Below are 16,703 nucleotides of genomic sequence, written 5' to 3' on the forward strand. Positions count from 1 at the left end.
GGAGAACCTTTCCTGCCTATTTGCTCCGTAAGATGTTACATAAATCTCTGGGTTTTTCTTTCACTAACCTGCACTGCTGCACTGTCTCATCTTACTGTCCTGCCCCTATCCCCCTCACCTTGCCTCCCGGGGTCCTGTTACTCACACCTCTTTCCCTGGGCCATCCTCCTCCCGGGCCTATTCCTCGGCTCACTTCTCTCTCACCAGGTGAGTATCATGGCACCTGAATTGGGATTTTGGATTTAGGACTATTTCCAAATTCCAATTCTTAAGTGAGAATTCTCAGAGTGGGAATTTACGGGTGCTTTTACACATTGTCATAGCACTGTCTCCTCAGTGAGCTTGACACCATCGTACACATGAACCACAAAGATGACTCAAGCCAATTTCTCTCTTTGGTGGAGAGAAGATACTGGGAGAACTCGTGATGGGGTTACCTCCCTAATAGCATCACCATAGGTAAGACACACCTGCCAGCAACTTTATTCTTCAACTGTTTTATAAGCTACTCCAAGTAAGGGAGGAAGGAAGGAGCTATCAGCGATAAGGATTGTGAGTTGCTGCTTGCAAGTTTACCATGCAAAAACTGCTGTCCAAACATTTGGTTAGCTAAAAACAGTGCCTCGGCTTTGTAGAATAAATGGGACATTTGACTAGAGCATTTCAATCTGTGGAAGAGAGGTCATTAAAAGCACATGAGACTTCAGGGAAAATGCTGTTTTTAAAGGGTAAAGATAAAGAGCCACTCATAATGTAATCAGTTCTGTAAATCTTAAATAAAAATGTAAGTCTTTGGGGCATCTGGATGGCTCAGTTGGTTAAGCATTGGACTCTTGACTTTGGCTCAGGTCATGATCTCAGGTCGTGAAATAGTGCCCGAGTTGGGCTCTGCGCTGGCTGTGCAGCCTGTTTGGGATTCTCTCCTCCTCCCTCTGCCCCTCCCCGGCAACTCACACGCGTGCATGCACAGTTTCTCTCTCTCTAAAAAAAAATACTTAAAAAATTATTTAAAAATGTATGTAAGTCTCTGATCCTTAATAAAGAAATGCCAACTTCTGGCATCAAACATCTTGAGGATAAGGCTCACTTTTTATTTTTTATTTATTTATTTTTAAAGATTTTATTTATTTATTTGACAGAGAGAGACACAGCGAGAGAAGGAACACAAGCAGGGGGAGTGGGAGAGGGAGAAGCAGGCTTCCCCCGAGCAGGGAGCCCGACACGGAGCCCGATCCCAGGACCTTGGGATCATGACCTGAGCTCAAGGCAGACGCTTAACGACTGAGCCACCCAGGCGCCCCAAGGCTCACTTTTTAGATTTCTTGGTAGTGTTAGTTGAGTAGGCACAATGGAAGCAGGCAAATAATAGGAGGAATGATATGAGAAGTCTCTGTTCCTTTTTTTAAAAAGATTTATTTTACAGAGAGCGAGTGAGGGAGCAGAGGGGGAGGCAGAGAATCTCAAGCAGACTCCCTGATGAGCAGAGAGCCCAAGGCAGGGCTCGATGCCTCCACCCTGAGATCATGACCTGAGCTGAAATCAAGAGTTGGTTGCTTAACCGACTGAGCCACCCAGGCGCCCCGAAAAGTCTCTGTTGTTATTATTCTTATTCCAAAGAGTTATCTTGCCAAGGGGAAGGGAAGCACAGGTAATCCTGCTTGGAGGGAGGTTTCTGTTTATTTGAAAAAACTATGTAACTCATAAAATGCTGCAATTAAAATAATGTGCCCCCAAGTGAAGGCAGTCTTTTTTATTACAAAAAAGGGAGTAATTTGTAAAAATGTACCTAAAAATGACCCACAAAAAAAAAAAGGAATTTAGGTCTTAGCTCTTAGCTAAAATATGGACACAGCCTTAGGGCTTCACATGAGTATGAGTTAAAGAAACAACGGAGAAAAGGGAGAGGGAATGGGGAAAAGGGAGCTGGATAGAATGACCTTTATTTTTTCCCTTATTTCTTGAGCTGCTGATTAGTGCAGTGGGAGGGTCGACAGGAATCTGATCTTTCTGTATAGTGATTTTGTATCCCCAGGTTGGAGACAGGAATCAATCTTATTGTCTATTATTAGTGTTTGCAATGTTCTAAGTGCTTTATATGTATTATCAAATTCTTATAATCCTGTGAGGACGGTACTTTATTACTCTCATTTTTTCAAAAGATTTATTTATTTTAGAGACAGAGTGGGCAAGCAGGGAGAGGGGCAGAGGGAGAGGGATGGAGAGAGAGAGGGAGAGAGAGAGAAGCCGACTCCCCACTGAGCACAGAGCCACATTCAGGGCTCAATCTCATGACCCTGAGATCGTGACCTAAGCTAAAATCGAGTTGGCTGCTTAACTGACTGAGCCACCCAGGTGCTCCTATTACTCTTATTTTACAGATGAGGACACTGAGCCACAAGGAGACTACATGGCATTCCCAAAGCCTGATAACTGTGGCGGATTGGAACTTAGGCTCTCTGAGGCTAGAGAATATTTTATGTTCAACATAAAAATAAGGTTAAAAAATATACAAAGGACTTACGGAGAACCAGGGCAGGATTGCACTGTGGTGTTTTTGCTATGATTTGAGGATGCCAGAACTTCCTGGCATTAGTGACATCACCACTTTCCACCGCTTTCAAGACAATCGAAATTGACACCAGAATTTATCATTTGCCTTGACATACTTTAAATATCCTTTGGATAGAAGCAATGCCTTCTCTATGTTCGGTGTTAAGCCAGCTCATGCCTCGTCTCATGAATTCCCATAAATAGTTATTAACCCCAAAGAAATAAAAACTTGTATCTTTTCACAAAATGGATTTTTATTGTAGTCATCCATGGTTTCTCAGTGCCACAAAAGACAAGACAATGTAGGAACAATTTTGGGATGGTTCTTTACAGAAACATGATGAGTTTTCAAAAAACGAGGTGTGCAGGAATGTGGTTAATGAAAAGTAAAAGGGGTCAAGAGAAGAGAGGATGTGTAGTGTGTGCGTCAAATGATTACTTTTTAAACTCCTCTGAGCTCTGATAACCGTTTTCTCAAGTAAGATCCCAACAGAATTCATCAGAAACTGAAGTGATTGTGCTGTCAAATACAAGGAATACATCTGTTTATTTAATACAGAAACCATGAGAAAAGTGGGTTGGGATGGGCATAGACTTATTCTCAACTCATCACTGGGAGTCTTGGTGTCTGTGCCAACAGTTCAGGAATTAGCAGGCTACTTGGAGATGGGTTATAACGACAAGCACAAAACCCAGGGCTCTTCTCCAACACCTCTGGCCAGCAGGGAAGGCCTGCAGAGAGCCTAGAGGGGAAGTCGCGCCATTCTCTTCACCTCACCATCACCATTTCATCTTCTGCTTGCTGACCTCGATGGAACTTGAGAGCTCTCCCTGCTTCGGCTGTGCAGTCCAGAAGCCAGAACTTCCTCTAGGAAACTAAGCAGTAGATTTGAGGTTACTCAAAGGAAAAAAAAAAAAGCATCTCCAAAAACAGAGTATCTCGCCCATGACATGTAACTGGCTAAAGGATAGCATGATTAGTATGCAAGGAGTACTGGTCTGCTATCTGGGTGCAGAAGAGGGGCATCAGTTGAACACTCAAACATCCGGACTAGAAGGAGCACCCCTTAGTGCTCTTCCCCAGGGTTCTCACTAACCTGGAAGACCTGTTAAGACTGAGTTTCCAGTTTGAAATTTCTAGTTAGGAACCCAGTTTTTTTTTCAATTTTATCTATCTATCCATCTATCATCTATCTATCAAATCTATCTACCTAGAAGGGAGCATAAGTGGTGAGAGGAGTAGAAAGGGAGGTGGAGGGAGGGGGAAAAATCTCAAGCAGACTCCATGCTGAGTGTGGATTCTGATGCGGGGCTGGATCTCACAACCCTGAGATCACGACCTGAGCTGAAATCGAGTCCGACGCTTAACTGACTGAGTCCCCCAGGTGCCCCGGAACCCAGAATTTTTAAGAGCAAGGCTACCATATTAATTGAGAACCGTGTTACATCAGCACCTCTTATTTGACTCTTAAAATGGCCTCAGAACATGGACTGTGCCTCTAGTCTCCTTCGTAGCGAGGGGACTCTGCAAAGTGGCACCAGAGTTGATTTTCTAAAACACAGATGATATCCTATTGCACACTTTCACCTCATCAGCTTTAAAACCTTTCTTTTTAATACCCATCACCAGGCTAACCCATCCCCCCACCCTCCTCCCATCTAGAACCCTCAGTTTGTTTCTCAGAGTCCATAGTCCCCCTCCGATTTCCCCCCCTTCATTTTTCCCTTCCTACATGTACTGCATGGAGCACTGGGTGTTATACCCATGAATCATGAAACACTGCATCAAAAACTAATGATGTAATAATGTATGGTGATTAACATAATAAAATAAAATTAAAAAAACCTTTCTTTTGCTTACAGAACGATGTACAGATTAAAATTCAAGGCCCTTCATAATGTATCCCCATAATAATACTTGTATTTATTTTGTTCTGAGGACTGTTTTAAGCCACATGTGTATGTGTATATGTATGTGTGAAGTAGATGCTATTTTCTCATTTGAGAGATGACGAAACCAAGCTATAGAGGTGAAGTGACTTGCCAAGTTCACCAGAGCCAATAAGTGGCTGAGCTGGGATTCAAACCCAGGCCCTGGAACCTGTGCCCTTGGGCCCCACGCACAGCGCGGCTTGTCCGCCTGGCAGCGTCCAGCCATTTGCTATCCCCTAAACACCTCCTGAGCTTTCCCACCTGTATGCTGTGCTCTTCTGTCTTGTGTCTGAAATGACAGACAGCCCTTCTTTGTCTGATGAAATCCTTTTTATCCTTTAAGGCTGACGATTAAAAGTCACCTTTTCTGTGAAGCCTTCTCAAACTTCTTCAGGCTGCATGGATCCCGCCCATCGCTATAACCCTCACTCTTCTACTGCTATTTGGGCTCCGTGTTGTTATTCACCAGGTACCCTCTCTATTATTGCCACCACACTAGACGGTGAGCTGCTCAGGGCGGGTCTAGGCCTTCTTCAGCTTGGATCTGCAGGGCTTAGCACATAGGCTGATATCTAGTAGGGACCCAGTAACGGTGTACTGAATAAATGAGCTCATCAAGATAGCTACACATGGGGGTGCCTGGGTGGTGCAGTCGGTTAAGCGTCCAACTCTTGGTTTCGTCTCAGGTCATGATCTCGCGGTCATGGGACTGAGCCCTGAGCTGGGCTCTGCGCTCAGCTTGGAGTCTGCTTCAAATTCTCTCTCCCTCTCCCTCTTGCTCACTCTCTCTCTCTCCCTCTCAAATAAAATCTTAAAAAAAAAAAAGACAAAATAGCTACATGTTGGCAAGAGAGCCTTTGCTATGATACAGGCGTCTGGGGGCAGTATGGTAAGCATGCTGCAGTCACTCTCAGGAGACAGATCTGTAGGGAGGGTTGGAGGGATGACCAGGTACCTTATCATTGCCATCGTTTTGTAGTTTTAGACCTGGCAGATTCTGGACTTGGAGGATTTAAATTCCAAACTCCTTTGCAAAAGAAAAAAAATGATGAAGTAGAGGGAAAGGAGTAGAAGCTAAATTTATTTATTCCCCTACTGAAATCCAGGCACCTTTGTCTGGCCTGGGCTTTTGGCCAGTTGGACTGGAGACACTTGGAGGGCAGAAAACAAGTGTCAGGGAATGAGGCAGCATTGCTTTTTTGAAAGATAACACAAGAAGTCTTTGATTAGTGACTTAGAGTAAGAATGAAACAAATGTGCTGGGAAACCCTACAGGAATTTATCAGGTGATCTTTGCTTCACTTCAGACTCTGCAACCAGTGCAAAGGAAAGAAGTAACTTAACTGAAATTATACTTCAAGATCCTCCCCTGTGTATCAACAAGACCCCACATTCTTGACTGCAAAGAGAAAATACTACTTATATTTGCCAAGTCTAATTTTGTTTCCTAGGGCCATTGTGACTTTTAAAAAGGATCTATTTGAGGACTTTGATGAGTCACAGCAGAATGCTTTAAAAATTATGGGCGATGAACATATTGGTATCTATACCCCAAATTTAGACTATGTTTAAAAACAACAACAAAAGAATGACTTTTGTTTCCTAGCTTTTTTTTGCATATAGAGATTTATTTAAATTCAATTAGCCAACATATAGTACATCATTAGTTTTTGACATAGTGTTCACTGATTCATTAGTTGCATATAACAATCAGTGCTCATCACATCACGTGCCCTCCTTAATGCCCATCACCCAGTTACCCCATCCTCCCATCCACCTCCCTTCCACAACCCTCAGTTTGTTTCCCAGAGTCAAGAGTCTCTCATGGTTTGTCTCCCTCTCTGATTTCTTCCCATTCGGTTTTCCCTCCCTTCCCCTATGATCCTCGAATCTAGCTTTGTTTTAAATCAATTTCACTTTAGAAGCAAATTCAAAAATTCCCTTCTCCTGTGATATCATAATCTAATTCAATTCAGCTCAGTTCAATTTAACAGGTGTTTTACTAAGCATTCATTATCAAGTAGGCACTGAGCTAGGTGTACAAAGGAACACTTGTTATGATTCCTACCTTTAAGGGACTCTTAGAGACGGATACACAATCACAACTCAATGTGAGACAACACATAAACAAAGATGGTACCAGGAGCTACCGGAGGGGATTAATGCTACTGCTTGTCTTGGTTTGTGCTGTCATCATTCACAACTTTATGGAGAGAAGCCAGGTGGGCAGAGAAAAAGCCCTGATTTTATTTTATTTTATTAATTTATTTACTTAGAGGTGGGGAGAGGCAGAGGGAAAGGGAGAGAATCTTAAGCGGGTGCCCAACATGGAGCCTGATGTGGGGCTTGATCTCACAACCCTGGAATCATGACCTGAGCCAAAATCGAGTCCACCGCTGCACCAACTGAGCCACCCAGGTGCCCCAAGAGACCTAATTTTAAAAAGTCAACCCCAAGGGTCGCCTGGGGGGCTCAGTCGGTGAAGTGTCTGACTCATGATTTTGGCTCAGGTCATGATCTCATGGGTCATGAGACTGATCCTGGTCTGGCTCCGTGCTCAGTGGGGGAGTCTGTTTGAGATTCTCTCCCCCTCTCTCCCAACTTGCGCCCATATGCGCACACACTCTCTCAAATATATAAATAAATGTTAAAAAAAAAGAGTCAACTTCAAAAACTCTTGTATCATGCATTGGAAAAAGAGTTTGTTCACTTTTCAGTCTTTGGTAAGGAACTGGAAACTAACACTCAAAGGATTTTAGATTGTAATTACTTAAGCAATTGAGTTGAACAACTGTGCTTCTAAACAAAGCTGTATAAGACTATCTCTATCTATCTATCTATCTAACACTTATATCTCCCTTTTTTTCACTCTATTCCACAGATAGAAATTATGAGTTTCTTCATAATAAAAAACCAAAGACACCAAAGGAAGCTAGAATCGAATGTGAAGTGGTAAATGAAACAAAATGAATGGCATTTATAGGAAGCAGGAGCCTAGAAAAAGACTTCCTGGAAAATAATGAGAAAAAAAAAAAACCCAAATATTTGCGTTAATGGAGTAATAATCTTCTAATTACAGCCAAACACTTAGCTGGAGATGCTGCAACACAGGAGTGGGTGAGAGAGAAGGATATGATGGAGCGTTTAACAGCCCAGAGCACTGACAAGCCCTCTCCATGTCCGCTGCTTACAGCTGTCGGCGCTGCTATCATGTCCCCTACCTCTCTGCTTCTGCACACACTATTCCCTCCGTCTGCAAGGCTGCCCCATCCCTCCCGTACTTTATCTGAACTGTGCATCTGTTACAACTCAACTCTCGCGTTATCAATCCTCTAGGAATTCATTTGTCTCTATGTCTTTTTCCACGTAAGCCTATAAGCTTTTTGAGGACACAAGTAATACATGAACACATTCTTTTGGCAAAAGTTTTGAATAGTACGCATAGAGCTCAAGGCTCCCGGACCTTTCTTCTCCCCATTGCTCTTTCCAGAGGTAACAATTTGATTAACAAATATTTATTAACTGCCTACTATGTGCCAGGCACTGCTCTAGAAGCTGTAAATATAGCAATAAGTAAAAAAAAAAATTCTTCCCTCATGGGATTTATATTCCAATGGGAGAAAGGGAAGGTAAATGAAATTAATAAGTGAAAAGTAATAATAACATAACAGTAATAATAATGGTGAGCTCATATCACTGTATGCGAGGTTCTCATGAGATAAAAACTATCCCACGTTACAAAGAAATGGAGGCTCAGAGAAGCCAAGGTCTTACATCTTCAAAGTGACAGAGTCGGGATACAAACCCAGGCATCTGCCTTCAGAGTTTGTTCTCCTAAGCACGATGCAGCATTGCCTCTCTACAGTATGTGAGATGAACAAAGTGCTTTGGAGGAAAATACAGCAGGTTTGAAAAAGAGTTGGAGGTGGTGCTGGTGGTGTGAGATTTTAAATCCTGTGGTCAAGGAAGGCCTCACTGAGAAACTGACATCTGAGCCAAGACCTGAATGAGGCAAGGGAAGGTATCTGGGGGAAGGGCAAGTGCAAAGGGACCAAGGCCGGGTGTGTTCAGGGAACAGAGAGGAGGCTACTGTGGCTGGAGTGAAGTAATTAAGGTATTGGGTAGTGAGATATAAGACTGGAGATGTTAAGGAAGGGGATGGAGGGGAGTAGGAAGATGAGATCACGTGAGGCCTGGTAGCTTATTGTAAGGATTTTGATTTTTACCCTGAGTAAGATGGGTAACCCTGGAGGCTTTTGTGCAGAGATGAGACTTGCCTGAGTGACCTGGGCATGTCGCTATCACTAGACATATCACTAGAGTGACCCAGAGAACAGACTGTAGGGTTAAGGGTTAAGGGTGAGGCAATTGTAACAATCCAGGTGGGAAATGGTGGTGTCATGGATTAGGACAGCAGTAGTGAGAGGTGTCAGATTCTGGACATATTTTGAAGGAAAGGATCGTAAGATTTACTGATGAATCAGGATGCAGGGGAGTCAAGAAAACACCAAGTTTTTGGCCTAAGTAACTAGAAGGATGGATATGCAATTAACTGAGATGGAAAGTCTGAGGGAGGATCGTGTTTAGAAAGGTGTATCAGAAGCTTGGTCTTGATCGTGTTAAATATGGATAATTAGACATTCAAATAGAAGTGTCAAGTAGACAGCTGAATATACAAATCTGGAGTTTGGGGGGGAAGTTCAGACTAGAAACAGTGGTTCTTAATGGGGAGGGGTGTGAGAGAGGAGATGTGATTTTATCCCCACGGGACAGCCGGCAATGTCTGGAAACAGTTTTGGTTGTCGTAACTGGTGAAATGCCACTGGTTTCCACTGTGTAGAAGCCAGGGATGTTGCTGAACATCCTACAATGCACAGGACAGTTCACCGCAACAAAGAATTATCTGGTCCCAAACACTAATAGTGCTGAGGCTGAAAAACTCTGGATGAGAGATATAAATTTAGGAGTCAGTAGCAGACAGATTTTAAAGCCATGAGCCTGGATGAGATTGCCAAGGAAGTGGGTATGGAGAGAGAAGAAGAGAGGTGGTCTAAGGACAGAGTTCCAGGGATTCCCAAAATAGGAGAAATGAACAAAAGTGACAGAGAAGGAATGGCCAGTGAGGTAGGAAGAACAGGAGATTATAGTTTCTGGAAGCTAAGAGATGAAGGTGTTTCCAAGGGAAGAGACTGAACAACTGCATCAAATGTTGCTGACAGGTCAAGTAAAATGAGTGCTAAAAGCTGACTCTGGGGTTAGCCATGTGGAGGTCCCTGGGGACCATAGCAAGAACAATTCCAGAGAGTGATGGGGTGAAAGCCTGAACAGATTGAGGCTTAAAAGAGTCTGTGGGTTCAAGAGAATATGTAAGGAGAGGAATCAGAGACAATGATTAGAAACAGTTCTTCAAGAATTTTTGCCACAAAAGAGAACAGAGAAATGATATGGAACCTGGAAAGAGATAAGAGGCTAATACAGGATTTTTAAAGGCAGGGTTAAAGTCAGTATGTTTCTATGCTTCTATGAATGATCCACTAGCATGAGAAAAACTGATTGAGGAGAGAGGAGTCAATTTGGAGTGATATCCTGGAGGAGGTGAGGGATGAGACCTGGTGCCTACCTGGGGGTGAGCTAGGCTAAGAACACTGGTCCCAGGGGATGGGACAGATGGCAGAGGGGGTGGTGGCAGTGAGAGCATGGGGAGTTCTCTTCTAATGGCTTCTCTTACCAGTTAATGTACATCTTGACTAGTATCTTTTTGATCTGTGTATCTGCAGTAAAAAATAGATGCTGAATTTAGAGTTTGCTGAGTGAATATCTTAATCAGATACGTATTTCTATTTTATTTATTTGAGAGAGAGCGAGAGAGCACGAGTGAGAGAGCACAAGCAGAGGGAGTGGCAGGCAGAGGGAGAGGGAGAGGCAGGGTCCCCACCGAGCAGGGAGCCCGAGGTGGGACACGATCTTGGGACTTCAGGATCATGACCTGAGCCAGACAGATGCTTAATTGACTGAGCCACCCAGGCACCCCCAGATTCATATTTTTTAAAAAAGTTAAGACCTCATCTTAAATGTCACCTGTCATGCTAAACATTTTCTAAATATCCAACAGCAATTTTATCAGGAGCAAAGAAAACCACTGGCATTCAAGCACCGATGTCTGACAAAGATAGGAATCTTATATACAGCTCTTCACTGGATATATGATTTACCCATAAAGAACTTCTCAGTATTTCTCAAATGTGCTGTTCCTCTTTTTTTTTTTTTCTTTTTTAAGTTCCTGTCCTTAACTATGCTGTTTCCTTATCCCTGACTGCTCTTCCTATGGAAATCCAACTTATTCTTTAAGGTCTAGCTCAAATGCTATCTCCTCTGTGAAGTATTTCCTGATTACTTTGCTTGAATTAGTTACTTCTATTTAGGACACATTTTACTTAAGTTACATGCATTAACACTTCTCAAAATAAAAAAAAAATTTATTTAAATTCAATTAATTAACATAGAATGTATTAGTTTCAGAGGTAGAGGTCAGTGATTCATCAGTCTCATATAATACCCAGTGCTCATTACATCACATGCCCTCCTTAATGTCCATCACTCACTTACCCCATCCCCCCATCCCTGCCCCTCCAGCAACCCTCAGTTTGTTTCCTATGATTAAGAGTCTCTTATGGTTTCTCTCCCTCTCTGATTTCATCTTGTTTTATTCTTCCCTCTCTTCCCCTATGATACTCTGTTTTATCTCTTAAATTCCATATATGAGTGAGATCATATAATTGTCTTTCTCTGATTGACTTATTTCGCTTAGCGTAATACCCTCTAGTTCCATCCACGTCGTTGCAAATGGCAAGATTTCATTTTTTGATGGCTGCATAATATTCCATTGTATATACAGACCACATCTTCTTTATCCATTCATCTGTTGATGGACATTTGGGCTCTTTCCACAGTCTGACTATTGTGGATGTTCCTGCTATAAATATTGGGGTGCGGGTGCCCCTTTGGATCACTACATTTTTATCTTTAAGGTAAATACCCAGTAACACTTCACAAATTTTTGTACCCGAAAACCCCTAACAACAGAAAAGAATGAACTTATTATTATTATTTTTTAAGTAGGTTCCATGCCCAATGTGGGGCTTGAACTCACGACCCTGAGATCAAAAGCCACATGCTCTACCAACTAAGCCAGCCAGGCACCCCTGAATTTATTAGTCTCAAGGGTATAGTCCAAATTGGTTTACCACCTTACATCTTTCTTTGAAGTCTGGTATTTTGTTTTTTAAAACTCCATAAAAATTTTGTTATTTTTCATAAAAGGACCTTTTAAATTTTGATATAAGCATATTTTAAGGTACTAATCAGTTATTTAATTCTACCTCTGAACATCTCCCCAAAGTATAAGAAAATGGACTCTCCAAGAAATGTGTCATGTTTATTTTGTGCTTTTTTGTGTCCCTGGGACTAATTATATCCTGATTTGAGAAATACAAAATTTTTTGATCCCCCTCCACTGGACCATATGATCATCAAAGATAAGGACATATTATTTTCTTTGAATTTTAGACGCTGACTTGAATAATACCATGTATAAAGCAGCTACTCAAGAAATATTTTCCCTTGTGCTCCCAAACAATATAATCATAACCTCCGTCAATATCGTGGCTCACATTTCCTCTTGCTGCTCTTTGATAAAAGCAATAACAGTAAACAAGACAAGACTAAACTAAACAAAAAGCCAACAACTTAAGGGTAGATGGACAGGTGAATGGAGAAGTAAACTGTGGTATGTTCACACAATAAAATGTTACATAGCACTGAAAAAGGAGTGAACAAAGGTTATATGGTACAATATAGATGAATCTTAGAAGCAATGTTGAGTGAAAAAAATATGAAACCATTTTTTATAAAGCTCAAAAATAAGCAAAGCTAAATAATGCATTGTTTAGAAATATATAGATAAGCAATAAAAATCTCCCACCAAAGCAAGGGAACTAAACACAAGATGTAGCATAGTGCTTACCTGTTGTAGGGAGGTAAGGGATATAATTGGAGAGGAATACAAACAGATCCATGTTATTGGCAATTTTCTAGTTCTTGGGTTATGTGAAGGATTCAAGGGTGTTCATTATATTATTATACCTTCTAACTTGTATGTTACATATATTTATAAATATAAAAATATGTTAAAATACAATAAAGGGGAAAAAAAGCTGAATGGGTTTCTTTACTGTGGAGTTTCTCAGAATCTTCAACACACTAATGTGAATTCTGACTTTCCAAGAGAAGGATGCAGTATTTTCTAAACTTAGTTGGCTATAGAACCCTTTTTTAAGGCACTACCTATCAACACCCAACAAATATACCAAACACATTTTCTATAGGACAGACCTTAGGAAACACTGAATTAAGACGTAAAATATTTCCTTGATTATAAACCAGTTCCACTGAGGATACTTTGTCCTATGACACTTTCTTACAAACAATGTACTGCCTACTGAAAAATGTAGCTACTCCTTCCCATTTCCCACCTTAGTACTGGACACCTGACTTATAAAAACAAAACAAAACAAAACAAAAAGCCAAGCAAAAGAAAACAAACAAAAAGGAGCCCTTGGCTTTATTTCTTCTCCCACTGAGAAGAAACAGGACAAAAAAGCAAGCAATGGGATTCTGCATGTATCCAGCACTGTGCATGTATCATTCACTGGAGTGCATGTGAGGAGGAAGGGTTACCCTCTTAGTCCACAGGGCACAAGATGGACTCCTCAGGGACAGAACCGCCTGTAATAACACTTACATGGAGGTCTGAAAGGAGGTTATCATCTGAAAACAAAAAGAGCTAGAGATGTATTTTCTCACCACTGGGAACATTCAAGACCACATCAATCTGTCAGAGCCACCACAACTATGGGAGAAGGGTGACCCCCATAAAAAATGCAAGAAACAAAGCCCCCAAATAACCTACCTGTAGCAAGCATAGTTGCTAAAGACTCTGCAGACCTATTAATTACAGAGGTGCTGACTCTGGCAGCCTCAAAGGGGACATCTGAAGTGAGCACAAATGGAACTTGAGCTACTAAAAATTTTTGTCCTCATAGACCACAAGGGTCATCTGGCAACAGGGCTACCTTCATAGTAAATTTCATCACTGCCCCAGTATATTCCTACTTGGGATAATAATATAATTCTGCTCTCGAATTATATTAAAGTGAAGGTTTTCAAAACAAATGATTTGGAAGTACAGGAGATGACAGAGGTGGTGATGATGAATAATATCCAAAGTCCCTTTTGTGTCCCCCAAATACAATAGTAACGGTATCAGCGGCAGCGAGTAACAGAGTGCTTACACTGTGCCAGATTCTCCTCCAAGCATTTTATATATATTCTATTATCCAGTCGTCACAAAAATGATATGAAAGAGCTATTATGACCTCCCTTTTACAGCTGAGAAACTGAGGTGCAAAAAGGTTAAATAGTTTGCATAGTCATACAAGTGGACACATGGCAAAAGTGGGATTTAACAAAGGTAGTCTGGCGCTGGGGCCCATGCTCGTAACTGCTATGCACACTGCCTTTCGAAAGACCAAGGGGTATTATGTCATGTGCAATAGTGAAAGTTTGACTTCTTTGCCGATAGAGCAACAATGTCCACAATAGCCAAAAGAGCCCAGCCAGCTGTCCTTCGACAGATGAATGGATAAAGAAGATGTGGTATATATGCACAATGGAATATTCCTCAGCGACCAAAAAAAAAAAGAGAAATCTTGCCATGTACAACGATATGGATGGAACTAGAGGGTATTATGCTAAGTGAAGTCAGTCAGAGGAGGACAATTATCATATGATCTCACTCATTATGTCGAAGTTAAGAAACAAGACAGAGGATCATAGGGGAAGGAAGGGAAGAATAAAATCAGAGAGGGGGAGAAACTATAAGAGACTTAACTGCAGGAAACAAACTGGGCTGCTGGAGGGGAGGTGGGTGGGGGAATGGGGTAACTGGGTGATGGGCATTAAGGACGGCACGGAATGTAATGAGCACCGGGTGTTATATGCAACTGATGAATCACTAACCTCTACCTCTGAAACTAATAATAATGTTAATTAAGTTTAAATTAAAAAAAAGATATATTAAAAAAAAGACCAAAGGGTACCCAAAGGTGATTTGTAAATCACAGGTCCTATTCAGCCCAGAGGCTCTAATGATAATCCCAGTGAAAGAACAGGTGTCTTGACGGATGCATCATTCGCGGTTGGGGAAGGCAATACAGCTTTGGTGGAGGAATGACAACTCGGGGTTGTGCTGAGGATAACCAACTACCCTTAGCACTTAATAATCCCAATGACATCAGGTCGATGACTTTTAAAAATCTGTAGAACATTTTAGTATTTTATCATAAAAACATAGAAATGTAGATAAAACAGGAAGGAAACAAGTCACTTTTGTGTCACTCCACAGAGTTAGAAATGTTGAACTTTTCCTTCCATTTTCAACCTTTTATTGTTTCATCCAACAAAGCCCGAAACAAATAAGCAAGTATGTATTGGGTCTTACATACCATACAAAAAAGCACGCCCTACAAACTTGTAAGAGACAAGAACATTTTCCTAAAACGCAACATTCTGGCTACAAGAAACAAACTATTTAACCAAGTTTATGCAAAGGAGAAAGGTGTACTGGATGGCACGGGGCTGGGTGTGAGATGGAGCGACCTGGGAAGGGGATGAGTGCTGCTCTGGGACCAGATGGTATCTACCTCTGACTCTCTTGCCCCTGTGTCTCTCTCATTTACTGACAGGGGATACACTCCATCACAACTCTGGTCCCAGCAGGAAAGTAAAGTCCCCCCAGCATCTCTACAGAGACGGTGATGATTCCAACTGTTTCAAAACCGATCCTGAAATGCCCATAAGTGAACAAGAGTGTCCTCTGGATTCCTCTTCCTTTGAAACACAAATTGTTACAGGATCCTAATTTTTTCTAAATAATTCAGAGATCGAACCAACTCGTGGTTACAGGAGAAGGTCCAAGTTTCTAGTGTTACTTGTTTAGGTAGAAATCTATAAAGTACCTATTGATGATATGAATCAGCCCCCTCCCACCTTCAAATTTATTTATAGAAATTCAAAATGCCAACTGTTTTCTAAATCCTAAACTGTGCTCTCTACAGAAAAAACCTGTACTCTCTACATTGTTAGTGACTTACTCTGTCAGGATTATATTATTACCAACACTTAGGCATCATCAACAGCTGCAACTAGTTAATTAAATTAACCATTTTTATTCAAAGAGCAACATTGTCTTAAATCTCATTCTTAATTACATTTCGATGACAAAAATCTTTTTTTAATTTTTATTGTTATGTTAATCACCATACATCATTAGTTTTTGATGTAGTGTTCCATGATTGTTTGTGCATAACACCCAGTGCTCCACACAGAACGTGCCCTCTTTAATACCCATCACCAGGCTAACCCATCCCCCAACCCCCTCCCCTCTAGAAACCTCAGTTTGTTTTTCAGAGTCCATCGTCGATGACAAAAATCTTAAAACAACACTAAATGATTCCTTACTTTTGTACTATTTTTCCCCCTGCTTTGGTTTACAATATTTCTTAGTAGGCAGAAAGTTTCATATATTGTCCATTTGGTAAAAACAAATTTTGCCTACCTTATAAGTGACATTTATAAGCAAGAGATTAAAATAATCATAGCTAGATAAACCTTCTTAAAATATTATTTCAACCGAGTGCTTAGGTGCCCAGACTGGAAACAGACTGAGTTCAAGTCCAGCTTTGTCACTTATTAGCTCTATGACTTTGGACAAGTTTTCACTTCCCTAAAACCTCAATCTCATCTGAAAAATGAAATCAGTGATAATAATAAAAATATCTACTTTGTTGGGTCATCACGAGACTGAAACAAAACTGAATGGGTAAGGCAGTACAATCCAGCAGAAACGTAAAGCAAGTTACAAATGTGAGCTGCTGTGTAATTCTAAATGTTCTACAACTATATTAGAAAGGTAAAAAAGAAAGGCAAAATTAATTTTTTTAAAGATCTTATTTATTTATTTGACAGAGAGAGAGAGATCACAAGTAGGCAGACAGGCAGGCAGAGAGAAGCAGGCTCCCTGGGAAGGAGCCTGATGCGGGGCTTGATCCCAGGATGCTGGGATCATGACCTGAGCCGAAGGCAGATGCTTAACCTACTGAGCC

General features: G+C 41.2%; 1 protein-coding gene and 1 non-coding gene across 4 annotated transcripts in view; both read right to left on the reverse strand.

Annotated features, from left to right (window-relative positions):
* Nucleotides 1-3,065: 3,065 nt before the first annotated feature.
* The window catches only part of VPS45 (vacuolar protein sorting 45 homolog), a 66,132-nt gene continuing 52,494 nt past the window's right edge, over nucleotides 3,066-16,703 (reverse strand). For all 3 annotated transcript variants that reach the window (XM_028088291.2, XM_028088290.2, XM_028088289.2), the window contains exon 15: nucleotides 3,066-3,426. In XM_028088291.2, the coding sequence (XP_027944092.1) occupies nucleotides 3,339-3,426 (88 nt within the window). In that variant the 3' untranslated portion in view covers nucleotides 3,066-3,338. The remainder of the gene's footprint in view (nucleotides 3,427-16,703) is intronic.
* TRNAK-UUU (transfer RNA lysine (anticodon UUU)) lies at nucleotides 11,608-11,680 on the reverse strand. The gene has a single exon. It is a non-coding gene; the product is annotated as a tRNA-Lys (tRNA).

This window comes from Eumetopias jubatus, unplaced genomic scaffold (assembly GCF_037043125.1).
Source record: "Eumetopias jubatus isolate StellerSeaLion01/CBP00866 unplaced genomic scaffold, mEumJub1_p1.0 scaffold_4, whole genome shotgun sequence".
Taxonomy (NCBI): domain Eukaryota; kingdom Metazoa; phylum Chordata; class Mammalia; order Carnivora; family Otariidae; genus Eumetopias; species Eumetopias jubatus.